We start from the raw sequence: 26,859 nt of genomic DNA, 5'->3' as shown, positions 1-26,859 counted from the left end.
CCCCGCCCCCTCGGCCGCGCGCCCGCCCCGGGGCGGAGACGCGCAGGGGCCGGCGCGCGGCCGCGGGGCCCGGGCGCCATCTTGGATTCTGCAACTGGGCCGAGGCTTCGGGGCTCGCTGCTTGTCGGCTGCCGCTCGCCGAGGGCGTCCGGGGCGGCGACGAGGAGGTGCCGAGGCGAGGGACGCGGACTGCGCGGGACAGAGGAGGGACGCTTCCCCCCTGGGCAGCCGGAGCCGCCAAGGTGGAGCCGCGTCGGCGCCCGCCGCGGGACCAGCGTCTCGGATGCGGGCGGAGCGCGGGGGGCCGCGACGGCGGGAGCGCGGAGACGGGGTCCCGGGAGGCCTCATGTGAGAGCCGCGGGAGCCGCCGCCGCCCGCGCAGCCCGGGGTGGTGTGTGGGGGAAGCCGCCCCCGGCAGCAGGTACGGCGGAGGTTCGGGGCCGCAGCCCCGAGTCGGGCGGGGAGGTCGGCGGCGGCCGGGGGCGCGCGCGGGCCGCGACGGGGACGCCCCGCCCGGGCCTCGGGCCGTGTCAACAAGGCGTGGTGCGCGCTCGGCGGCCGCGTGTGGCGGGGCGCGGGTGCGGGCGGCCGGAAAACCCGGGGCGAGGCGTCGGGGACAGCCCAGGGAGGCGGCGGCCCCGCGCCGAGCGGAAAACTTGGAGAAGTTCGGTGCACCCGCCGGGGCCGCGCCGCAGCCCGCACCCGGAAGCAGCCGGGTCGGCTCCCCCGAGCCCAGAGGTGAGAGCGGGAGGCGCTTTGTTGCTAAGGGCGCCTCTCCCAGCGGCCCACATATTGTCATTGCCGTTTTCTTACACGCAGAAGGTAGATTTAAAATGTCTGTAACTCAAAACTCTAACCTCCGGGGGATCGGTATGTCTGTCTGTCTAACCCTTGGTTATCTGTATATCCGCTGTGCTCCTACCATTCTGAGAATTCATCTCCTTCATATTGGCATATGCAAATGTCATGCCGCTGGGGTTTCAATTGCTGCATGCCCAATATATGTAAATGTCTAAGACAGAAAGGAAAAGGTTCGATAAGCTTCCTAATCCCTGGTGCTGCTCAGCTAGTTAGTAGGCCTCCTTCACTAGTTTGCTTCTTGGATACTTGATAGAAATACTAGCAAAAGTTCCTGCCACCGTAGTTGTTTCTCTGGGTTCCTGAAACACTGCAACAAAACTTCAAGAGCCCAGGATTTCTGTGCTTAGAACATCTCATTGGTATTTATCGTCCTATTTTGATACGCCACGCCACTCCTGTTCAGATGTGAAAGGCACTTTGATTAGAAGCATTGTAAACCCATTGCTTCCAAGCAGTTGTGTACTAGTGAATGCTGTGAATTGTTCAGCTTTATATGGCAGAGCTTCATGTGTAGATTGTTAAAATAAAAAAGCACTGGCAGTTTTGAATTTAAAAGACCAACTTGGAAAAAATGGCATTTAAAAACTTTACTAGGTGTTTATTGACTAATGTTATTTTCACATCTAATAGTACATAGCACTTTTTAGCATTTGGCCTTTTGTTTTTCTATTGCTTCATAATGATAGAGGCATTAATTTCATAAGGCCTGTGATAGTCCATAGACTTTAGCTATTCATAAACTACTAAGTACTTAATATATACCTTGGTAATCCATGTATTCAGTTTATATTTAGATCAAGAGTATACTGTTCCTTAGTGTTGGATAATTTTATATTGTCATCTCCTACTCCTCCCAAACTTGGCGCTGTATTGAAACACTCTTCATTTAGAATTAGGACTGTTGAGAGGCAGAAACAGTATGCTCTCTGATTTCCAGGCCCTCCAGGCTCACATAGTGAGACCCTGTGTCAAATAAAAATTGTATAAGCTTAGGATCAGCAGAATCGTTAAAATTATTGTGAGTGAAGCTTCCATTCTTCTTAGTTTTGTTTTTGAATCTGTATACTTGACTGTAGAAAGGACTGTTTCATCTTTTTGTTGTGGCTTTCAGAGATTTCTCCAGAAGTAGTGGAGCAGCCTATAAGGTTTGGAAATAGAAAGACTGGCTCATTCATTTTTTAATCTCTGCATCTCAGAATTCTGTGTAGTTTTTGGCAATAAGAAATTCTTAAGTCCTTGGTAGCAGACCCTTAGTTATTTGACCCAAATTGAAATGCTAAAATTAAAGTTAAACCTTCAGGATAAGTTAAAGTTGGAAAATGGGTCATAATGACAGGCTAACCTCTAGTAGGACATTTTTATTAGAAAAGTTTTTTTTTTTAACTTTAAAAGATGGCACTGTCAATTATTCTAACTTTTCTCTGAACACACATGACAAATCTGTTCATAGATTCATAAGTAAGTTTGAATCTTCCATAAAGCCATCTTGTTGTACCTCTGTCACTCATTTTCTGGATTATCCTACAAGAATATGTCCTTCTGTGTGTGTGCATCTATAGACAGTCAGATGTAGGAACAACGGAGAACAAACAGTTCCTCTGTCAATGTCTCCTGGGTTGGCATGACAGAGGTCTGTGCCTTCTGTCATCCTGTTTCTCCTCTCCAGCCCTCAGCTCTTCCTATGCCAGCTACTAGAGGAGAAAGCCTGTGCAGGTGCACACCCTTCATTACACGGAGGAGTCAGAGATTCTTACATGCTGATTTGTCACAAGTTAGTTGGAGTCACAAGCCATCCTTTTGAGTCTGTTTGGATCAGTGCCTTACCAGAATTGCTCTCTAGAAACAAAAGCATTGTAGGTCCTAGACGAAATAATACTACCAAGGAGTGGTCCAGAATAGTGTAGAGTGCAGTGTACTTAGTCAAGGGAGACATGAAACTGTCCTTTGAAACTTTGATTACATTTTAATGAATAGAAATAATTGTGTACAATGTGGAAAGGAAGAAGAGCACAATGGGAAAAAAAGACTCAGACATCTGTAATCCCACTGCCTCTAGTTAGCTGATACACTAAGTTAGTGGTGCTCATGCCAGTGTGTTTCTCCGTGCCACCACTGCCCCTCCCCTTCTTTGAAAGAAAAATTAAATTGTTCTCCACCTTCTGGGGACAATCACTCTTTTCTACCAAGTTGTGTGATGGTTTTTATACTGGGCTGCTTTTCTAAAGAGATCAATTGGCTCTGCTTTCAAGGGCCCTAACACAGGGTTCTCTCAGGAGAACCCTGTATCTTAAGATCTCTGTTTGCAAACTGAAGCATCTGACAGCCTTGTAATTTACCCACAGTCATGGAGCTAGAAAGAAGTGTGGCTAGAAATCAAACCCAGAGAACTTGGGCTTAGAGTTTATGGTACCATTTGCCATGAACAGATCATCTTCCCAAGAAGCAAATGGAGGGAAGTGGGTAAGAATATGTAGACAAAACATAGAGGTATCATTGAGGAAAACACAGGATAAGCAGAGTGATGGTGACGTATTGAGAAGAAACCACATTCCAGCCAAAACGACCCATAGTCAGGTAGATTGCTTCAAATAATTAATCTTTGTGTGCTGCAGGTTGAACATGGGCCTGGAGTATTTAAGGTGAGGGTGTTAACATGGGGCTGTACTCTCAGTCCAGGGTTACTCACGTTAAGCAGAGGTTGAATATGTGTAGCAGTAATATCACACGTCACAGGCTGTTATTGATCTTAGCTTTTATTCTCTCTGGAGTCGAGAGGTTCATGGGGACATTACTTCAAACTTGACTGAAAAATTGAAAAGTATTACTGTAGTTACTTTAGTTACTTTTTGTACTTTAAGTAGTTGACTGCAAGTCTTGAGTTATAAATTTATGGTTTACTTAAATTATAAGTAGTGCTTAAATGTGAATGTTTAAAATCATCTCAGGAATGTTCATCACCATAGCTTTTTTCATTGTATCTTTCTATTCCTGAATTGTTGGTTCAGCTCTTTGTGCATATTTCTTTTTAACTGTCCAAATACAAACACATGTCTTAGTGACAGAAAATGAATTTGTGATGAAAAGTTCAGAAGGATGGGGAAAAAATGATGGTTCTTTCTACATAGGATGAAACGAGGAGGAAGAGATAGTGACCGTGACTCACCTGAAGAAGGCACTGCAGAGGAACCTAAGAAACTGAGGACTACACATGAGTGTTCTCAGCCTTGTGACTGGGGTAACCTCTTGCAGGACATTGTCCTCCAAGTGTTCAAGTATTTGCCTCTCCTGGACCGGGCTCATGCTTCACAAGTCTGCCGGAATTGGAATCAGGTGTTTCACATGCCTGACTTGTGGAGGTGTTTTGAATTTGAACTGAATCAGCCAGCTACATCTTACTTGAAAGCTACACATCCAGAGCTAATCAAACAGATTATTAAAAGGCATTCAAATCATCTACAGTATGTCAGCTTCAAGGTAATACCTTAACTCCGTCTGTTAATTAAAAGCATTTTAGTTAATGTCCTAAACAATAAAACTTCTTATGTCTTTAAAATATTTGTCTTTTAGGGAGAATGCTTAAAGTTTTTAAATCATTGCATGCCTTAGAAATTATTGGAAGTAATTTTTAATATTTCCTGGAACTTAAATACTGTTTTACAATTAATTTCTTAAAAGAACAAAAGCAGCCACGAAGTAGGCATAAATAATTAACTAAAGCTTTAAGTTAATGGTGAATGGTTGGCAAAAAATTTGAGGAAAGAAATGTACAACAAACATTAGGGCACTGGTTCTCAACTTGTGGGTTGCAACCCTTTGGAGGTCACGTCAGATATTTACATTACGATTCATAACAGTATCAAAAATACAGTTAGAAAGTACCAATGAAATAATTTTTGGTTGGGCGTCACCACAATATGAGGAACTGTTTTAAAGGGTCACAGCATTAGGATGGTTGAGAAACACTTTTTTTGTTTGTTTTGAAGGAGGTTGTTTAGTTGGTTTGGTTTTTTGTTTTTTTGAGACAGAGTTTTGCTATGTAGTCCTGGCTGTCCTGGAACTCTATAGAGAGATTTCCTGCATCTGTCTCCCAAGTGCTGGCATTAAAGGTGGGCACCACCACTGCCAGGAAGTGTTGCTTGTTTTGATGCATTTTTATTTAAAGAAAAAAAAAAAACACTTAAGTCTAAAGATGGTATAGAAACTGAATAGTTTGAGTACATTTTAGAGGGAAACAGAAGAGGAGTCATAGAAAAAATGCAAGAGCTGTTTGCTTTGTTTCAGTGTTACAAGGGACATCTAAGATTCACTTAATGGTGAGATAAATGAAGGAAGGCAATATTTTGAGATTTGAAGAGTATTAAATGAAATCACAGTAGCTTATGGGAAAAACAAAGTTTCATCAGGTTGTATTTTTGAAGATGAATTAAGAAATATGGGATGCTTGCTGAATCCTTAACCCTAAATTTTTTTACCCTAAAAAATGTAATTACTGTTAAAAGAGGAAAATGTGCCAAACATAGTGATTCACTCATGTAACTCTAGGACTCAGGAGTTTGAGCAGAAGAATCAACGGTTTGAGGCCTTCCTGCCCTATATATATATTAAAGCCTTCTAGCTTAAAAGTACTAAAAGCAAAACCCAGAAAGCTATAGTAAAAGCACAAGAATTGCCTGGTTTGCCTCTCTTTCCTGTTTGCTAAAGGGTTAAGTCAGCACTAAGCAGAGTTCCTAACCTGACCTGCATCCCATCACTACATGCTGTCTTTCTTAAAAGGTAGGAGAGCGTGGTGGTAATTAATATGCCTGATGGAATAGATTATGGTCATAGAAGTACTAGGTTATTAGGAATAGGATTACTAATTACAGCTAAACAGAAAAGAAACATCAGGACACCTGTTGTGACCAGCCTGGATTACACAGTAAGATCAAGGCTAGCCAGAGATATTTACCAGGACTCTATTTCTGGTAAATAGGAAGAGGAAGATGCCTAGTTAATTTTGAGTTTACTAGATTACAGTGATAACTTTTAGTATAGGTGCATCCCAGACACACTTATTCATTCAAGATTTTTGTTTGTTTGTTTACCTGAAAGGCTGTGTTATTTGTTTGATAAGGGGTAGCATTCAAGCAAACCAAAGCTGAAGTCCTCACTGCCCATTCAGGGAGGAAACTTGAAGTGCTTTCTGTTGGGTTTTAGTCATCTTTGAGTTGCCTTAGAGTGTTCTAATGGCAAATACTATAGAAGGAGGAGATTGTAAAGCTCATTTCTATACAGTAGGTTGGCTGTGTCCTTGGTGTTCTGTTACAATCCTGTGACACAATTGAGGTGTATGATATAACTCATAAAACCATTTGTGCTTAAGTTTAATATTTTTGTTAGAGATTTATTTGTGTGAGGAAGTAGTTTCTAATTTAGAAAGCAAGCACATTGCAAGGATTATTCTGGCCTTTCCTGATAATATTTAAGTGGTCAGTATGGGCTGAAGGAACTTTTAGTCAGATTTATTAGTCTAGAAGACTGCTTTTCAAACTGCTCAGTAGACTCACCAAGGGGAGTGTCAAGGCAGAGCTTGCTCGGTTTTACTCACAAAGTTTCTTACTTACATGGTTTGGTTTGGGCCTAACAGTTTGCTTGTCTTCAGTACTCACATGCTTTTATGTTGTCCGGGAACCACTGTTAGTGCATTTATTTCACACAGTGTAAGATTTAAGATCTCACTTGGGATTCAGAAAAACACAAATTTGGGAATGAAAGTAATGGTGTTACAGTTTAACCTTTTTAGTCTAGAGGAAACAAACTCTTCCCCTTCCATGGTGTTTGGTCATGTAATTCTTTTTTGCAGGAAATGTCTTAAGCATGAAATGTCTAAGGGCAGCTGTCTCTATTTTGTTTTTGTTGTTGTTTGTGTGTGTGTGTGTGTGTGTGTGTGTGTGTGTGCGTGTGCGTGCGCTTGTTTAGTTGGACACCCTTATTTAATGCTATGTTTAAACATTGAAGAATTTCAGGTTGTGTGGTTCATCTGAAAATTCTAAACAAATAGACATTAGTTTCTTCTGGTGCCCTCAAAGAGTTCATCATAGATACTTTGTTTACATGTATTGTTTGATTTAACCAATACAAAATTTATTGATTTTGTACAGTTACTTTGAAATTAACCAATTTTTTTCTTTCCGCACTGAATCCATAGATGCACATATGTATTAGGATGAACTCTGTTGGGAAAATTAGACTGAGGTTGTAAGGATGATTTGAACACGAATATTCTTCAAATGATAATGCACTAACTTAGTAACTGTACTTTTTGCTTTTATAAAATTAAGATATTCAAAGAGAAATCTAAATATATACATAAGATGTGTTTTTTTTTTTTTTCCTAAGGTGGACAGCAGCAAAGAGTCAGCTGAAGCAGCTTGTGATATATTATCACAGCTTGTGAATTGCTCTTTAAAAACACTTGGACTTATTTCAACTGCTCGGCCAAGCTTTATGGATCTACCAAAGGTATCTGCTGGTTTTGTTTATCCCTCTTGCAGAGGAATCCATGAAAGCCCCAGCATTGTTAGTGTTGACAGTGAGAGCAAAGCAGTGTATGTCATGGAGATCTGGTTGTTGTTTAAAGTGTTAAAAAATAGTATTTAGAGTAGAATTTTAAGGAGTTTTAAAATTTTTTCTTGTGTATGAGTATTCTATTTGCATGTAAGTATGTGTGCCTCATGTGTGTCGATGCCTGCAGAGGCCAGAAGAAGGTGTCATATTCCCCCGGAATTGGGGTTACAGGCAGTTAGGAGTTGCTATGCGGGTTCTGTACCCAAACCTGGGTCCTCTGCAAGAGCAACAACTACTTTTAACTGCTGAGCCATCTCTTCAGCAATAGTAAAATATGCTGTTAAGCATTACCTTGTTCTTCATTGGTAATGTTAAAGAATAAGTGGATTTATAGATGACTGTCTAGGTAGTGGAAGTGCTAAAAGAAATAGGTGAAACTAAGACTAACCATATCAGAAAAGGGGGTACTGTAAACAGTTCTTTCTGAGCTTTCAGAACAGGTTGTTGAAATTAAAAGTCAAAGGTAAAGAATGCCAGTATTGAGCAAGCATAGTCTGCTTATATAAGTGCTTCTGACAAATGTACTAAAAAGAATATTTTTGAGCAAAGTTAATGTCAGTATAGCTTGGATTATCTTACAGATTCTATTTCAAACCATTCTTATGAGGATTTAACTGTGTTAGTCTATACCTAATTACAGAACAGTCTGCCGTACAACTCCTTTTTTTTTTTTTTTTTTTTTTTTTAAACATTTAGTTAGTAGGTGTGTACATGTGTGGAGGTCAGTTCTCTCCTTCTACCATGTGGGTTCCAGGGTTTGAACTTGGCTTGTAAGGCTTGGTATGAGCCATCTTACCAGCCCACAACTGTTCTCTCTGAAACAGAAAATAATATGTGGGTGTGTGTTGCTGAGGATCACAACTATGACTTTGCAAGTGTCCTAATCACTGAGCTGCATTCTGCACACTAGCTAACAGCAATTTGAATAAAGAATTTTTTTAGGTATGCCTCAAAGTAAAATATGTAGGTTAAAAAAAAAACAATCTTTGTTTAATTGCATGTGTATAAGTGTTTTTGCCTGCATGTAGGTATGTGCACCATGTATGTGCCTGGTACCCATTGGAGGCCAGAAGAGCACATTGGACCCCTAGAACTGGAGTTTCAGACAGTTGTGAGCTGCCATGTGGGAGCTGGGAACTGAACCTGGGTCCTCTGGAAGAGCGTCCAGTGTTCTTACCTGATGGGCCATTTCTCCAGTGCTAAAATGTGTAGACTCACCTCATAATTAACTTTACTAGAGTGACTCAGGCAAGGATATTGAGTGTGAATTATAACTAGTAGGTAATTGTTCTAGTTTAAAAACAGGGCCAAATAAAATACTAAGTACAAAACCTCTATTTGATTTAAGTTTCATTACTTTTGTACATTTTGAGATAGAATGTTTTCTCATGAGTGAAGAAGAAAAATGGAGAAGAAAATCTGTTTAACATTTTAAGACTCTGAAGTACCTGAGTCAAGTCACCATGACTTTTAGATCTGCCTGTGCACAGATTTGGACTCTTACTCCTGAGGCCAAGACTCCTGCAGACAGTCCAGAGGATTGCAGTTAAGAGGGCTGTTCAAGACCTCATTCTAAGAAACTTAGGTACACAATGTAGGGCCATCTTCTTCAAGCCTCCTGGGAAGTGAAATTCTCCGATTGGTATTTTATGTGCCTGTCATCTTTAAAATGTATTTATATATGATATATACAAGAGAGAATAAACTGTTATAAAGCATGTTGAACGTAATTTGATTTGTATCATCTAGGGCATTACATTACATTGTATCAGTTTACATGTATGTAATGCCAATTTAAGAACTATTGATGTAGCTGGGACTGCCTTAGATGCATCTTGTCCTTTTGGGGTTTTTTGTGTTTTGTTTGCTTGTTTATTTGGTCTTTTTGTTGTTACTGTTTTGTAGAAAAGATTGAAATAAGGTATTTCTGTATTTTGGCTGACTTTAACAGAATAGAAAGTAGAAGAAATCTATGTGACCATAGCTAAATCAGGACAATGAAGAAACAGGTTAGCATGTAGTCATGGGCTTACTAATAAAGAACTGTGATCATGGAAGATACACAGTTGTTTGATTTGAAGATATTATGTTAATGCATAGTTGTTTAATCACAATTTCAGAAATCAGTTGTTTAGACCTAGTAAATAAAAAGCAAGTTAAGGAATGTGACCAAGGAGATAGTATTTCCTTATACTTCATTGTCTATTAGCGTGGCTTCATCCTCTGACACTGCTGTAGAGAATTTATAAAAATAGGTGCAGGGTGCTGTTGGTTCTATAGACATGTGCTAAAGCATATATAGGCCTTTCTTCCCTGAATTATTTGCCCATTGATTAGAGCTTATCTCAGCTCTGATTCAAAGTCACATGCTTTAAATATGCTGTTATTCTTGTTTCCATAGAATTTCTTTTGATCAGATCCAGTATATTACTTATAAGTAAAATACAATAAGATCAAGTCTTGAGAATCTTTTAGATACAGTGTTTTGAGAGGATTTTAAATTTGGGATTTTTAAGTGATTCTGGTTGTTTTGAAATCTTTGTATGTGCTTCCGTTGTCCAGTTTGAGTTATAGCCTTTGAGTTGATTGATTTAAATCTTGATTGTGCCAGTAGTTCCTTTGTTGATGCTCTTCCTGTGTGGTGCATTGTATAGGATACTAGCTTCCAAATATGATGAGGGGTTTGAAAGAGACTTTTAGGCTGGGTTCCAGGGTTCCTCTTTGATCACTGAGGTTGCTGTGATTTAGAAATACGCTGAGGCTTGAAGTGACATTTTCTTCCACAGGTACAAACAAAATGCTTTTCTCAGAGATGTAGAAGTAGTCCCCTCTTTAACTGTATGGCGGGGGTGGCAGGGTGCTGCCTTTTAACAGTTTTGAAATTCCTCATTAGGGTGCAGACAGACATAGCTAACCTGTAAGGAAACCTTGTGAAATGTCATTTCTGAAGAACTGAAACAGTGTTGTAATCTTTTGTCTTTCAGTCTCACTTTATCTCTGCACTGACAGTTGTGTTTGTAAACTCCAAATCCCTGTCCTCACTTAAGATAGATGACACCCCGGTAGATGATCCATCCCTTAAAGTGCTAGTGGCCAACAACAGTGACACACTCAAGCTGCTAAAAATGAGCAGCTGTCCTCATGTCTCTCCAGCAGGTATGTCATGTTTTTACCAGACATATTTTAGTAAACTATATTGTTTCTCAAACTAAGAAGTTGTTTAATAGTTTTGTTAATGAACTTGTAAACAAATTAACAAAACCATTTCTTTTGCATAAAAATATTCAGTGTCCTAATAGCAGTAGCATAGTATCTGCAGTATTGTAGCTTAGACTGACTTTCATTCTATTTTCTAGTCATTTTATGTGGTAAATTGAGTATAGTGTGTGCTTGAAAATGGATAAATAACATGAGAAAAGGTTTATTAGTTACTCATTGCTGGGGCAGAATTTCTGGCAAAAGCAGCTTAAGGCAAAGCATCTCTTTTGGCTCACAGTTAGAGGGCACTAGTCAATATGGTTGGGAAGGTACCATGTAGGAACATGAGGTAGCTGGTCTCATTGCATTATCTACAGTGTAAAAGCATGGGTAAAGTAAGCCCAGCTATAAAACCTCAGGCCTTACCCCAGTGACTCATTTCCTTCAACCAGGCTCCACTCCTCTAAAAGTTTCACATCCTTCTAAAGCAATACTAACAGCTGGGACCAAATATTCCAACATACATTTATGAGAGACATTTCACATTCAAACAACAAGGCAACATTGTAAGGTCTGCTTAAAGAACATCTTGAGATAGATAAAAAAGAATTCTGCTAACTTCAATTGAGCTACAGGTGTTTTGGGTCAGAGTAGTCACAGTTACTTCTCACATAGAGGAGAAAAGATGTATTTAAGCATGGTTGCCTTTTTGAGAGAGAATGCTCTTTAAAACTTAAATTTTAGAAATAACATTATAAGAGGTCATTTTTTTTTTAATGTAGAATTTTCTAAGTAGTAGTGTGTTGTCCAGTTTGAGGTTACTTAAATTACAAGTGATTTGTACTGAAAAGTAAATATAAACATGATTTTCATACTCCTGTTGATGCTTCATTGTAGGTTCCTCCACTTTTGAAGTCCCTCCCTGTCTTTAGCTGTGATGTTCAGCCTCGTCTTTTAGTTTTCATTTTCTTGCTGTAACAAAGGGTTGACAAATGACTCAGTGTTGACAACACTTTGGTGGTTCTCCCACATTGCCCACAGGAGGGTCTAGGTGATCCTACTGTTGTGTTTATCTATTTGTCTCAGCCTCCTCTAGATAATCACTAAAGCTAAGATGAGACTAAATAGACTTTGGCAGTTACTTCCTATGTGACCTTGATCACATTTTATTGTCTGCTGTGAGTGAGATCTCTCTTCCATAGCTTCATGGTGTACAAGGTTCTTTGTTTCCTAACCAACATGATCTTTTTTGTTCTTCACTCACTGTCCTGTGAACTGTGAGCCTCTTTGTTTTGACCTTCTAGTGTGGTCAGTACACTATGCCTTGTGAAAAATTTAAAACTTTTACCCTACTCATCAATACAACAGCATTATAAAACTTTTATTGAAAAAGAATTTATAAGCATGGTGTGGTGGCACACACCTTTAATCCCAGCACTCAGGAGACAGAGGCAGGCAGATCTCTGAGTTCAAGGCCAGCCTGGTATACCAAGCAAGGTCCAGGACAGCCAGGTAAAATAGAATTTTCTTTGAGTCCACCAGTGGGTGAAATAATGACACAGAGACCTTTTCCCTGCTCCTCCTCTTCCTTTCTGTCTGTCTGGTGACCACTTGAGCCCGACATTTCTTCCCAGAGTCCCCCTCTCTGCTGGAAGTCCTGCCTCCCTCTCTTGCCTTAGCTCTTTATTTAACTAATCAGAAGCTGAAGGAAGTGTATATCTACAAAACATTGAGGCAGGTGATGCTTAACAGTCCTACAGTGTGGTCTGTACTCTGATCTCCGCTGGCACAGAAATCAGCGTTTGAATACGCAGGGACAGTCATTACATGCTACACAAAAACATCACTCCAATGGCCGAGGCTGTTACACAGAAAAACCCTGTCTCAAAAAAACAAAAGAAAAATAATGTTTGAACCATATAATTCACACATAGTTCATGTAAAATAGATGCTTTATTGGCTTTTAATGTGCTGACAAGGTAGTGTCTACATCATCATCATTATGAATCTTAGAACACTGTCATTGTGACCAAAAGGAAGTATGGCTACCACACCCTAAAAACCAATTACCCTATCCTCCCCAGTTCTAAGCAACCACTATTGCGTTTTTGGTCTATGCAGTTTGTCTGTACTGGGTAATTCCTGTAACCTGGAATTTTATTGTGTGTGTGGGGGTGGGGTGGGGGTGGTGTGGTGTGTCTGGTTTCTGTTACTTAGCATGTTTTCAAGGTTGTTTGTGCTATCTAATATATTAGAATTTCATTCCTTTTTGTTGCTGTAGAATATCCGTTATATTTAGAATACATTTGTTGATCAGTTAGTGGGTATTTGGTCTGTTTTCTACCTTTTGAGTATAACAGATAATGCTTATGTGGAGATTCATGTAGTTTCTGTATGGACATATTGGTTCTCTTGGTGTATAGCTAACAATAGGGCTACTAAGTCCTATAGTAGCTATTTTCCCACTTTGAGGAACTGTGTTACATGTCACACACTGGCTCCAGGATACTTAGGTTACCAGGGCAACAAGAAGTGGCAAGTCATTAAACAAAGATGTAGTCTGGAAGTTCCAAGCAAAGATGTTAGGATTTCTTTAGAACAAAAATGGCTAAACCCAAAACGATGAAGGTAGAGAATTGCCAGTGTACATTCCTTTTATACATATACTAATGCTGTTTATTTCTTTCATTTACTCATTCTAATTGGTGTATACTAGTGTCATTGCGGTTTTGATTTGCACATACACACAGCCCATCCCAACTCCCACTGCCACCCTTCCAGAAAAGAATGCTCTTACTCTTTGAACTCACTATATAAAACAGTTCATGTGATTAGATTAGGACTATCTATATAATGTGCCTTAGATGTTCAATTTGTCATATGCCATAATACATGGTATCCCTTGCCAGATCCACAGAGATGAGGCAGTAGAGTGCAGGATCTTTTGGGCAGGAGGGCATTTTGAGAGTTCTGACTGTGGCACCTTTAGTTTCTCGTTTGCTTCTTTGCAATTTTCTGAATATTTTCTTTTTGTATTGGGGTTTTCGGTGTTGTAGAGATGGGTTAGCTTGTTTTGAGCGCTAGGGCTTATTTCAGAGTATGTGTGTCTCTAGAAGATCAGAGGGACTTACAGGTCTCTTACTCCCTCTTGTCTAAATCTTACTTTATTTTGGTGGGTCACTTTTTCTCCTCTCTGATTATATTGCCCGTTTTCATCCACTGCTGTAAAGTTTTACTTTGGTGGGCTTGTATAGATTTCTTATGTAGTAGTTACATGCCTGAGCTTAGTCTCTTTTTGTATTCTAGCTTTGCTGTCGTTAGCTAGTTGCCCCTACTCTGAACTAAAAATACTGTTTAGTTCCTTAGATTTTTGAGTATTTGTGGGGAAACATACTAACATAACCAGTGAAATAAATAGTACCGAGAATGAGTGTTTTGTTAGTCTTGCTCATTTCTAAATGTAAGAAATGGATCGAGTGGGCTGTCTTGGATAGATTAAATTCTCCTATAAAGCCACTTTGGAGATCAAATACTGATCTTTGGTAAAGTCATCTGTTACTAGAAGAATAGTTTGGGAGCTGTTTAAGATGTTTTCCTAATATAGCTACCTTAGACTTAGATGAGACTGATAAGTTTCCTGTTTCCTGGACAGATAAGACTGATTATTTCCTATTTCCTAGAAGCTTGACATACGTATTGCATACTATTATAGTTAAACTATAACCATTTGATGGAACTTTTCTTACTCTGTAAATATTTTGTTTCATTTATATTAAGATGGCATTTTTAATTTCAGAAGCTATTCCTTATTCTGTTTCAGCTGAAAATGGAATTTTTCTTAAACTGTAAGTTTAGTGTAATAATATTTTTTTATAATATGGCAGTTGGAACTCCAAAGGACTATGAGTTTGAATCCAACCGTACATAGCTAGGCTACATAGTGAGGTTCTGGGTGAGCACAAACAGAAAATGAAAGCGTACATTTCTAGGATAAATCTTACTTAGATATAGCATATTTTTTAAAATGATAATTGTGATTTTTTTTGAGTTATAAATTAACAACAAGGATGTGGTTTCATATGATAATATAAGTAAGTATAGCTTCTAATACATCATCACAACTAAATTTTAAAAATTGTGTCAATTGGTAAAAGGAGAAGCTATTTTCTAGGATATGCACTTGATTAAACATTTGAACAGATAAATTGTACAAAAACTTACAAATAATTGGGCTTTTTTTTTACTTCCAAGGTATTCTGTGTGTGGCTGATCAGTGTCATGGTTTACGAGAACTGGCCCTGAACTACCATTTGCTAAGTGATGAGTTGTTGCTTGCACTGTCTTCTGAAAAGCACGTTCGCTTAGAACATTTGCGCATTGATGTTGTCAGTGAGAACCCTGGACAGACACACTTCCACACTATTCAGAAGAGCAGCTGGGATGCCTTCATCAAACACTCACCCAAAGTCAACCTCGTGATGTATTTTTTTTTATACGAAGAGGAATTTGACCCATTCTTTCGTTATGAAATACCTGCCACTCATCTTTACTTTGGGAGATCAGTAAGCAAAGATGTGCTTGGCCGTGTGGGCATGACCTGTCCGAGACTAGTAGAACTGGTAGTGTGTGCAAATGGTTTACGGCCCCTGGATGAAGAGTTAATTCGCATTGCAGAACGTTGCAAAAATTTGTCAGCAATTGGGCTGGGGGAATGTGAAGTCTCATGTAGTGCCTTTGTTGAGTTTGTGAAGATGTGTGGAGGCCGCCTGTCTCAGTTATCCATTATGGAAGAAGTGTTAATTCCTGACCAAAAGTATAGTTTGGAACAGATCCATTGGGAAGTGTCTAAGCACCTTGGCAGGGTTTGGTTTCCAGACATGATGCCTACTTGGTAACAGTTGCATGATGTAGGGCGTGATGAGTAAACAGCACCTTAATTTTAAGAGAATGTGTTATAATAAAAGTTTATTTGCTCTAGATCTGATGTAATTATACTATTTTGTGTCTCAGAAATTTGCTGTCTTCGGTGAGCTTATATAATGAATGAAATTTGTCAGAAGACCTACAGTTTGGGTTAGGTAACTTCTTTTTGTAGCCTAATAGTAATAACTGTTTTAAAAGAAAATGTGGTTTCATATTTGAAAGTAATATCCAGTTATGAAAAGGAGACAATTTATAGTCTGAAGGAAGCAACCTGTATATTCTAATATCTAAGAAGTGTACTAATAGGTTTTATGAAATGTTCTCTATGCATTTTTTAAAAAAAATGTAAACTTGACATTTTAGGGTCTTCAGTTATAAATACACCTGTTATAAGGTGTGTAATATAGCTCAGGAAAGTGAGCATTTTGTGAGAGAAATGTATGATATAGCTCATAAGAGGCTAGTTAAATGTTTTCAAATGTTACGAAGCTGTTTTAAAAATAAAGATATAAATGTCAGAGGACTTAAAACACTGATAAATGTTACAGTGGTTATTAAGGATGGCACACAGAGCCAGGATCAAAGCTAAAGAAATCAGTGGACTAGAAGAGAGGTAGTAGCTCTGTATACACTTTAGGTTTCCTGTGTAATATGCTAAACCATGTAAGTTCTTTTTTGTTATATTATTCACTGTTGTGGCGCCTGAGGCATTGTAAAGGAATGCTTTAATCTTTTTTTTAATCTTTATTTAAACTAGTTTTGAACTATTACACAGTAATAAATGAAAAATTTACTTAAAAACTAAATTGAAATAATTAAAAGTAGAACTTTATATAAGTTGTTTATGAAGTTTCATGAAAGAATATTAGTCTCCAGTGAACTTTAGTGATGGCTCATGCTTTTAAGTTTGGAATTACAAAGCTATGACAGATACAACTTAAAAAAATCAAAAGGAGTATCTGTACAGTTCAGAAACACTAAATTTAAAAGAAGATATAGATATATAAGTTCATAATTGAGTAAATACTACTTCATGAACTGGAACATTTTAACAGAAAAATATCTGCAGTTTTGTGATAATTTGGTTGAAACTGGTATTTTATATTATTTATGTAGCTTTTCCTATTACGTTCCTATGAATAAAGGTAAATCAGTGTAAAGAATGCTAAGTTTTGGTTACATAGTTTTGGATTGCTGGTTTTTGTTTGGTTTTAGATACTGAATGAGCTTGGATTCTGGGCACAAGTGCTAATAGACATCTCTCCTGAGGGAGAGTAGAAGAGACTTGCCCCAGCATCAGCACACTTCAGTGTCTGACGTGTCCTCCTCAGCAGCGTGACTTGTAGAAAGTACGCTGATAGCTACAGAAGCTAGCCTTCTGAGCCTAAAACAAATGTGGCTTTCTACACAATTCATGCTTTTCAAAAGTGATGGTATTCTTTCAGCCACATATGGACGATAAGGAAAAGACTGACCCAGAAACTCAACATTAAAGGCAACTATTTCCCTCTTACTAAATAGTAATCTTTGACTGTACAGGAACTACTTGTGCTAGTTGCGGTGTTTGTTTTTTTTTTTTTTTAATTTTTTGAACAACTTTGAAAAATGGATTTGATGGTATATAAGCAGTTTTAATAACCAAAGCTTTATTTGAAAACTTACTTTTTGTAATAAATTGAATTACATGCTTGAATACTTTAAGTCACTTTATAAGCAAAATGCATAGCACTTAATTTGTTTATACTGTAAAATATATGTTAAATGGTTTTATCAATTTGAGAATAAAGATAGTTACTAATGCTGTTGTATTTTTATAACTTAAGAGAACTAATCAAACATACAAAGCTATGACATTAGCTTCAGATCTATTAATTTGATAGTGTTTAAAACACGGTAGACTGGCTTATTTGAGTATACAAAATTAGGCACATCGGCTCTGTCCTGATGCTCTGATACCTATGAAATTTGCCATGAAATGTAAACTCTTTTATGATTAAAAATAAGGAATAGGTTCCTTATGTATTCTGAATAAAAGCTCTACTTAGAAATGTGACTCTCAGAGTCCAAGAGATGGCTCTGTGGTTAAAAGCTGGTGAATACTTTTGGCAGTTTTCAGCACTCACATCATGCCAGAATTATTTGTAACTCTGGTTCCTGGCGATCTGATGCCTCTGGCCTCCATAGGTACCTGCATTCATTTACATATACAGATACCCACACGTAATGAAAACGTAAAAATAAATGGCTTTTTAAAAAACTATTCTTAGGATTTTCTTTAGCCTTGTCTAACCAACCATAATACAAGTCTCTGTCAGAATAGTTTTAGACAATAGAAATTATTTATCTTAATTAGATTTCAGGAAACATCCAATTTGCTGTGGTAATCTAGGCTATCTTTTAAAAATAAGTCTTGCTAAACAGTAAGTAAGTTACTGCATTTTGTTTGTGCAAAGCTTATTTATATTTGAGGCCAGTTTTCTTGTTTGTTTGGTTTTTTTTCCTTTGTTGTTTTTAATGGGGTGGGGGTTGTTTCAAGACAGGGTTTCTCTGTGTAATAGTCCTGACTGTTCTGGAATTTGAGTTTTAGACCAATCTGGCATGCCTTTAATAGACAGAGGCAGGCAAATTGTTTTGAGTTCAAGGCCAGTCTGGTCAACAAAGCCAGTCCAGGATAGCCAAGGCTAAATGGAGAAACCCTGTCTGGGGGGAAAAAAAAAAGAAAAGAAAAAGAGACAAAACATTTTCTCAGAGAGTAAAAGCTTATTCTTAGAACTAATAATCAGCTCCCCAAAGTGTCAGTACCTAAATAGTTTGAACAAGGAAGAAACTCTTGGAAGACCATGAAGCTACCTGGACATTAAAAGGTGAGTAGAAGCGTGTCTGTTGGCCAGGTATGGTACAACAGACTAGAAAGCTATTTAGAAGGCTAAGCCAGGAGGATTGCCAAGTTCAAGGCCGGCTTGAGCTGTGACAGGCCAGCCTAGCAACCAAGACCTTATTTCAAAAAGTTAAAGGAATGTTGGAGGGAGATAATAGCTCAGTGATAAAATGCTTACCTTCCATGTATGAGAGTCCAGGCTCAACTCTCAGCGCCACCAAACACGTTTACACCTTAGAGAAACTGAAGAATGTATTCTTGAACAATTTCTTCTGTGTACGTAATACATTTTGGTCATTTTCACTCTCCATTACTCTGCCACTCTTGCCAAACCCCCTCTTCTTTCATGTCTTTTTCTTCTTTCTTAGGATCCACTGAGTTTAAGTAGAGATGCTTACATGAGCCATTTGGTTGTGGCAATACCACTGGAGAAAAATGAGCCTTCTTCCCCCAGCAAACAAACTCAGTTTATTATGGGTGTGGCCCTCCAAGCCCCGTCACTATCCATCTGCAGATAAAGGCAGATGCTGTGAGTAGCCATGTCCTGCCCAGATGGCAGCATTTCCTAGTGCCCCTTGCCACCCTCTAGCTCTTCCCTAACGTTTACCCGCCCTTGAAGGAAGTGATGATCGATGTTGTGTTAGGGCTGAGCGCTAAATCATTAACTCGCAGCACTCTGACACATACTAGAGTCTTGAATTTCTTTCTGATTTTTCTAAGGAGCTATTATTGATTAGAGGTTCTGAGTATTGATGGTAGTTTTTCACCCTTTAGCTGTTCTCTTCTATCTACAACAGTAGATACTTACCTGATAATGAGCCAGATTAATGGGTGATGATGTTTATTCTGAAGCCCTAATATTCAGTCTTTAACAAAAAGGTTCTCTTAAATACTACACATTTATAATTTGAACTAACATAGAAATAACACATAACTCAGATGACAAAATTTGTAGATCCCTGGTTTTTTTAAAAAAATATATATAATGTATTTATTTTATATATATAAATATATATAAACATATATTTATATATAAGTGATATATATAAATGTATTTATATATCAGTGCTCTGTTTTCATGCATACCAGAAGTAATCATCTCATAGGTGGTTGTGAGCCTCCATGTGGCTGCTGGGAATTGAACTCAGGACCTCTGGAAGAGCAGCCATTGCTCTTAACCACTGAGCCATCTCTCCAGTCCCTTGTACATCCCTGTTTTTGACGAGAGCAAGAGATAGAAACTGGCCAGGCAGCTTAGGGCAGGGTCCCCAGAAGTAAAGGTTTTTCTTGGTTTAAAATCTGGGCCTGTACTTGGTACTCTGCACAGTCCATCCTTGTCAAAGCCTTGTCTGCCTTGTCAGAGATGGCAGAAGGAAGGCCCATCTCTCTCCCTGTGAGCATGCCTGTCTGGAGTCCATAGAGCAGCCCTGGACCATCTCAAGGTTGAGCCAGCTGTCTGGCTCACCCACTCCCCATGCTCCAGTTTCTGCTTTAAATCCAATAACCGCCACCCCCCCCACCCCCCCATCCTTTAGATTAGCACTCCATGTTTCCCATTTCCCAGAATCTACTCTGCTACATGGGAACTCTGCTTCCTAAGCTCCCACCTATGAATCTATAATAAAATTACTTTCTAAACCCATCCATGCCTATGAAATGCATTCTCTGGATTTACATACAAGAATCTGGAGACCTCTGACTAGGTAGAAATTTTCTGTGACCTTCAGGCACCTGGAGCACACTTGAAGCAGTACAGAAAGCCTTCTTTAAAGTCAAGAGACACTCCATTTTGACTTCCAAGCTACTATTTGAAAGGTGTTCTGAATCTTCTCTACCTCAAAGTTGTCTTTGACCTTACAAACCCTTTCACAGCTTGATACTCTTGGGAAATAGCGTGACTTAGGCCTCTTTGCCATCACCACCTGACTAGTGCTTTCACAAGCTTTCTTCATTTACTAGTATTCTCCACAAAGACCCAGAATGCTTTTTTTACACAGTCGAATATTGTTTTAGAAGTCAAGTTCCTCTCTGCTCGGATGTGACCCGTGATAGCTCAGTAATCAATTGGTTTCCCATAGTGAGGGGAACAAGGACTATTTCTAACAGGAACTCAATGACTGGCTCTTTGACTTCCCCACCTCCCAAGGGAGGAGCAGTACTGTTAGGCCACAGAGGAGGACTTTGCAGCCAGTCCTGAAAATACCGGACAAAACAGAGTCATATGAAAGGGGAGGAGGTCCTCCCCTATCAGTGGACTTGGAAAGGGGCAAGGAGGAGATGAGGGAGGGAGGGTGGGACCGGGGAGGGAATGAGGGATACAGCTGGGATACAGCATTAACAAAATGTAACTAATGAGAAAAATAAAATTAAAAAAAAATAAATATAAATATCATTAAAAAAAAAAAAAAAAGTCAAGTTCCATGTTCACACCCCACCCCAGCCACCTTTGCTACAAACCAAAGTGACTTACTTGGTACACGAATCTGCTCTGTTTTTGGTCTTTGGGACACCACTCTCTGAAGACTGTCAGGTCAAGGAGGCTATATTGGTGGGCTGGCACAGGTGCTGATACTCTGAGTGGACAGACTAGAGGCAGTGGAGGAAGGCTCCCTCCGTGCAGGAGGACAAGTCTACCTCTTCAGGGTGGGCAGAACAGTGCAGACTGTCCAGTCATCTGGGGCCCCTTTGGCTTTTTGTTTAAACAACAGAAAGTAAATTCCTAGAGGAGTAAGATCAAAGATACAAAGTCCAAGCCCTGGTTTTTGTCTTTTTATTAGACAGGAACAACACAGACTGCTAACATTTAGTGTATAGATACTGGTCCAAAGGCCACAATCTGAACAGTGCTGAGAAGCATCCAGTGCATCTGTTCATTCAGCATGATCTGAGTGAAACGCAATTCCAGGTCACTTAGCCTTGCTAAGCCCTGACTTACACATCTGGGCCAGTGGATATGTAAGATGAGGCTTTTTGTGACAGCTCAACAATAGTGTAATAACCTCTCAAGAGGCACTCAACTGCTGGGTGGAAATGAGTAACTGGCACATTGCTGTATCAAGCAGATTGTTCTTTGCATTATTGTGCTAGTGTTGAATGGGGGAAAAAACACAACACAAAACCAAACAAAAATAAGTTCAATTGATCAAAATACAGGACCTTGGGAGCCTGTCTAATGCTACTGACAGCAGCAACATAGTGAACTGAAGGTCCTTGACAAAATCCTAGCCTTTCCAGGAAAGTGAACCCTCTCTCACTGTGCTAGCTTTGATGGTGGACAAACAACTGGAGGGCACACACAGGAAGCCAGACGTACACCTCACGGAGCTGTGTCTGCAGCCTGTACTGAACAACTGCTGGAGGAGAGTGTCCTATCAGCTTACAGTCTCCGTGACCACAGGACCCAGGAATGGAATCTAGGCAAATTCAAGGATGACTGTTTACAGTGTTCTTTTGATCCCAATAGTCCTGAGACCATATATACATTCAGTGTGCCACCAATCTTCTCATTCGTGGAAGATGAATCATTTTAGAGATAAGAACACAAATCATTTTAGAGATAAGCTTCTAGGCGAATGGCCAGTTCGTTGCTAGACAATTCTAAAATGGTGGCCAGAAATTCTACTGTATTTACCATGTCCAAAAGCAGCCCAAACAAGACTTTAAGGTCATATGAATAGAAAATAGTCAGACCTGGGTCCCAGAAGTTGTAATAACTATAAAAACAGCTATTATTTCAATGTCTAAAAAGCCCTTAAACTAAGAAACAGTGGTACTGTAACAGAAAAGGTAGCCCTAGAAAAGTGGCAACCCAGGATCAAAGAATCTCCGCATCTGAGATCAAGTAATTCTCAGGAAAATCAAGACCACAGCACCTTCACTTTGGCCAGTTCATTTACGGCTTCTGCTTCTTTCCAAGAGTCTTGAAAGGTCAGTATGCTGCATTTCCAACAAGGAGCACTTCCCCTTCCTGGCCACAGAGGGAAAGGCGAATAAAGACACAAACGCAGAAACGCCCTGGAAGAGCATGGTGTGGTGGCTGGAGAGGAACAAGTGTCCTTTACAGGTCGGTCAGTGTTGTATGCTTCGCAGGTAAAGGGATTTCCTCGTATGTTATTTTGACAAAGGGGGGCTTCAGAGGTAGGAACCAATATTCAAAGTTATAAAACAAGTAGAACTCTCTGTGTATAATCACTGAATCAAAAATTTTCAAGAGACTCAACAGAAATTCTTTAGTTGACAAAGATGGTTTGAAGGGGTCATAAAATTTTTTTATAACCAAAGCAAGAGTCTTGTTTCCTTCTGGCCCAAAAATAGATGTTTCATTTCCCAGGTAAGTAGGTTCTCCACTGTATAGAAATATTCTTGTATAGTTTGTTTCTGTCTTCTTGAATTCTGTTCCAAGTTCAGCCAATTTGTCATATGTCCGTAAGACAAAACTAGAGCAGTCATAGGGTTCAAACCATGTCGCCACCCCTTTTCCTGGGCCGGCCCGGACCGTCCACGTCTCGTAATAAATCCCTGTTTCGTTGTCCTGCTTCACCCACCGTGCCATTTTGTTAAAGGTGTTTCCTAGTTTTAAAAAAAAAAAAACAAACAGAAATAAGCTTGTAAGATGTTCTGACCCAATTAAGACCAGCGTGGATGGATAAGAAATACTTTAAAACTTCAAGGCCCATAAGCTTGTATTCCTACTGAATGCACGCTTAGCTACACTTTCTTCCATTCTTTGAGGCCTCTAAACTGCAAATACAAGACATAATGAGGATATAAAGAGGACTCCTAAAATTCTATAATTATTGAAGGTTGGGATATTTGGCTCCTGTGAATTAGAAAGTAGAAGGAAAGACTAGAAAAGCAGTGTTTGCATTAAAAGACTGCAGGTAATATTGAAAAGACCTCAACTATAGGCATGGCACGTTCCGTCCTGCTCTGTGAATGTGAACGTGACAGTCAGGCCACGGGGCTGAACTCACCTGCATGAATTCCTTACCTGTAAAAGGCTAAGGGAAGTCTTATTATCCCCACTGAATTATGAGTCAGCACACCTTAAAGTGCTGTGTAAAAACCAACAAATAGAAACCCTGATCATTTCTTCAAGTCCTGGGGCTTGTGGGATAATTAGCATCACCAATGGGGCTTTCATTTCAGCACTGTGCTTTCGGTGGACACGCACAAAGTAAGGTTTACAGGTGGTACCAGCAGGCTCTGAATTATCCGCAAGAGGCCATGGGCCAGTATATATATCTTGGCAAGCAGCACACCACAGTTGTCGAGAGAATGGCTGGCAGGGCTTTCCTATCGGGGCTGAGTCCCACTTACCATCTGGATAGCTTTAACCTCAGTTTCCCCATCTGCATAATGGAGAAAAATGTAACGATTCTCTCAGGGGGTTGGGATATTGGTAAGTGATGTTGTCTAAGTAGAGCACGCAGCAGGACCAGACCCAGAGAAAACAAACTCTTAATATTTCACCATGTAAAAATAATTTATAACCACTGTTTTTTTTTTTTTTTCAGATACAGTTAAGATGCCTTCCTAATAGGGCATTTTATGGGTCTGTTGTCTATTTGGGTTCCATTTAGCTATACACAGCATTTGTCTCATCCATGTCTATCATGGACGGAGCAGATGAGCCATGCATCTCCTAGCGAGGCTCTGCATCAGGATCCGTGTGGTACAAAGTGCAATGGTACTAGAAGTGCAGAATACAGAAGGTCACCATGAGACACGACATGACTGAAATCTCAGTGACTGAATGACATCTTCCATTTACATATTGATGCAATCGTCAAACACTTACCAGATATGGTCGCGACTACAGCTAACGTCCCATTTTCCTTCCAGTGTTCATCATCAATTCCTTCAAAAAAGCAGGCTGCTCCCTGGTTACACCAGAATGGAGCATCCATTTCAGGTCGAAGGTGGGGAAATGTGCAATTGCCAAGCTGGAAAAGCTCGTACCATTCCATTGTGTAGTTCTTGCCAGTCAGTATACTTCTGAATCCGATGGCATCATGCATAATTTTCTGTGTAGGGATAACACAGGTGTAAAAGCATCTGTGAAGTAACCCTGGGCCCAGGTCACCCACAGGGAGAGAGATTGGTACATCACAAATATGCGCCCGGTAGAACAACTAACTGCTTAAGGGGCTACATTCCATGTCACTAACCTTGTGTTGACACCATGGCCCCTCAAAATGCAGGCACCCATCACTATGGTTTTGGAAAGCAGGGCTAATTTAGCAGGGATGGGAGCTGGGTAAAGACACTTGAAATCTTCTCACAGCTAAGTAATGTAGTAACACAAAAAGCCTTCATGAATGTTCCAGGAAAGAGTGTGCCTTCCTCCCAGGGTGAGTCACTGAGCTGGGAAGGGGCATACAGCAGAGCTTGGAGATCAAGAAGCGATTCCTGCCTGCCATGTCCTTCGCCTCACTCCCAGGAGCTGGGTACAGGAGGAGAGTTTAGATTATTGCAAGGCAACTCCTCCCGAGAGCACAAGGGCTCTTAAAACCAACAGAAAGTCTTTATTCACAAGCCAGAGGGCCACACAGGAAACTTGTCCAAGTTTTGTAGTCAAGAGCCGTATTGATCTTGGCTTTTTATGTACACACACACACAAATAAACCATATCTTGATTAATACACTTCAGTTAGCAGGTACAGTTAGCAATAAATGGAGCTACAGAAGTAAAAAAGCAAGGCTCATACATATAGGGACTTTCCCAGAATTATTTACATTGATGGATTGGATCTTTGTTCTCGTTTCTGGCAGGTGTTGGGGTCTACTTGCTGGGCTCTTAGGTCATAAAGGTGCCTGTAACAAGGCGTCAGTTGTGCTAAGGTCTGGAGGCTCATTACAAGATCCTTCATGGCAAAACAGATTAAGGCCAGTGCACTTGTTACTCACTGTGACTTTTGCTCTGTTTTTGAGACAGCCTCATCATGCAGTCCAGGCTGACTCTGGAATGGGTTATTCTCTTGTTTGAACCTTCCAAGTGCTGGGATTACAGGTGTGCAGTACCATGCCGATTCAATGGTAACTGACTACCAACTTAACGGTGCTACGAACCTTTTCACGAGCTAGAGAGATAGCTGAACGGGTAAGGGCGCTTGCTCCTGAGTTCAAATCCCTAGCATCTAGTTATATCTATTACCCCAGTGTTGAGGAGGAGGAGGAGGAGGACACAAGATCACTGGCCAGGCAGTTTAGACAAAAATAGAAGCTTCAGGTTCAGTGAGAGACCCTCTCCCAAGGGAGCAATGTGGAGAGAGACACCCAGCTTGCTCCTCCGTCACTTCATGCTTGTGAAGAGGTGCACACACAGGCATAAACCACAATACAAAGGGTCATCAACAAATATAATGTCGTAGCCATTTGAAAACTCATTTTAGTCAAAGTGATAAATAAATTAGGTAAGCAAAGTTACAAGATCAAGATGCATTCTTACAAAGTGTCCCAGGAGGTCTCCATATTTAAATTCCCAAACAGGAGCCTGCAGTCGTAAGACTTCGATGACGTCACTGTCCTTCATAACTGGGATGGGTGAGCCAGCAGGACAGAAGGTATATCTTGCTTGACAGTATGGATCTGGCTTCGGACGGAAAGAGAAGCGCCTAGTAAGAAAGAGAGCCATCAAATTAGATCACAAGAGGAACTGCTCCTCTCACACGCTTTAGAATCACAATTTTCATTTCAGCCCCCCCCCCCCGTGTGTGTGTGTGTGTGTGTGTGTGTGTGGTGTTTACAGTAGTGTGTTCATGTGTACAAGTGCCTTTCCTTACAGCTTTACACCTTACACCTTTATTTTTTGAGACAGGGTCTCTCACTAAACTGGATGGGTAGTGAGCTTCAAGAATCCGCCTTTCTCTCCCTCTCCTTCCACAGGTTAGGGTTACAGGTATGCACTGCCATGCTGACTTCCACAGTATTTACTGTGTATTTATCTACCATGGACAGGACTACCCTGAGGAAAAGGGGACCAAAAGTTACAACCCACTTCCCTTCCTAACCAAGCTTGGTGTTGGATTTGGAAGACATTAAACAGGACAGATGGTAGCTGTGGAGGAGAGAGCTAAACTAAGGCACAACGGAGGAAGAAATCAGTTTCAGCTGTTGGAGAAGGGTGGTACTATTAGGCAAAGACACCAGAGAAGAAAGCTAGGCCAGAAAAGGAAGGAGAATTATCATGAGACACACAGGAAATACCTCGGTGGTCCGTACCCTTCCTAATGTTGCAATAGAGTTCCTCATGCTGTGGGGACCCCAACCATAAAATTATTTCATTGGCACTTTATAACTAAATTTTCTACTCTTAGGAATCATAATGTAAATATCTGATAGGCAGATATGATATGATATGATATGATATGATATGATATGATATGATATGA

The 26,859-nt window shown here is 40.1% G+C and overlaps 2 protein-coding genes across 4 annotated transcripts in view; one reads left to right on the top strand and one right to left on the bottom strand.

Annotated features, from left to right (window-relative positions):
- Positions 1-61: 61 nt before the first annotated feature.
- On the top strand, positions 62-17,386 carry Fbxl3 (F-box and leucine rich repeat protein 3). 3 transcript variants are annotated; one of them, XM_055609911.1, is made up of 5 exons: positions 62-421; positions 3,987-4,335; positions 7,240-7,362; positions 10,452-10,623; positions 14,917-17,386. In XM_055609911.1, the coding sequence occupies exons 2-5, from the start codon at positions 3,988-3,990 to the stop codon at positions 15,558-15,560; spliced, it is 1,287 nt and encodes a 428-aa protein (XP_055465886.1). In that variant the 5' UTR covers positions 62-421; position 3,987; the 3' UTR covers positions 15,561-17,386. The 3 variants fall into 3 exon arrangements, with proteins under 3 accessions (XP_055465886.1, XP_055465885.1, XP_055465884.1); XM_055609910.1 differs by having other exon boundaries at positions 184-242; XM_055609909.1 differs by lacking the exon at positions 62-421 and adding an exon at positions 575-738.
- Positions 17,387-21,220: 3,834 nt separating this feature from the next.
- The window catches only part of Cln5 (CLN5 intracellular trafficking protein), a 7,764-nt gene continuing 2,125 nt past the window's right edge, over positions 21,221-26,859 (bottom strand). The window contains exons 2-4 of the mRNA XM_055609589.1: positions 25,917-26,082; positions 24,267-24,492; positions 21,221-23,035 (exon numbers count right to left, since the gene is read on the bottom strand). Coding sequence (XP_055465564.1) covers positions 22,524-23,035; positions 24,267-24,492; positions 25,917-26,082 — 904 coding nt within the window. The 3' untranslated portion in view covers positions 21,221-22,523. The remainder of the gene's footprint in view (positions 23,036-24,266; positions 24,493-25,916; positions 26,083-26,859) is intronic.

This window comes from Psammomys obesus, unplaced genomic scaffold, assembly GCF_907164565.1.
Source record: "Psammomys obesus unplaced genomic scaffold, mPsaObe1.curated_primary_1811, whole genome shotgun sequence".
In the NCBI taxonomy this organism is placed as follows: Eukaryota; Metazoa; Chordata; class Mammalia; order Rodentia; family Muridae; genus Psammomys; species Psammomys obesus.
The sequence above is the reverse complement of the archived record's forward strand: the minus strand, read 5'-3'. Positions and strand labels throughout refer to the sequence as shown.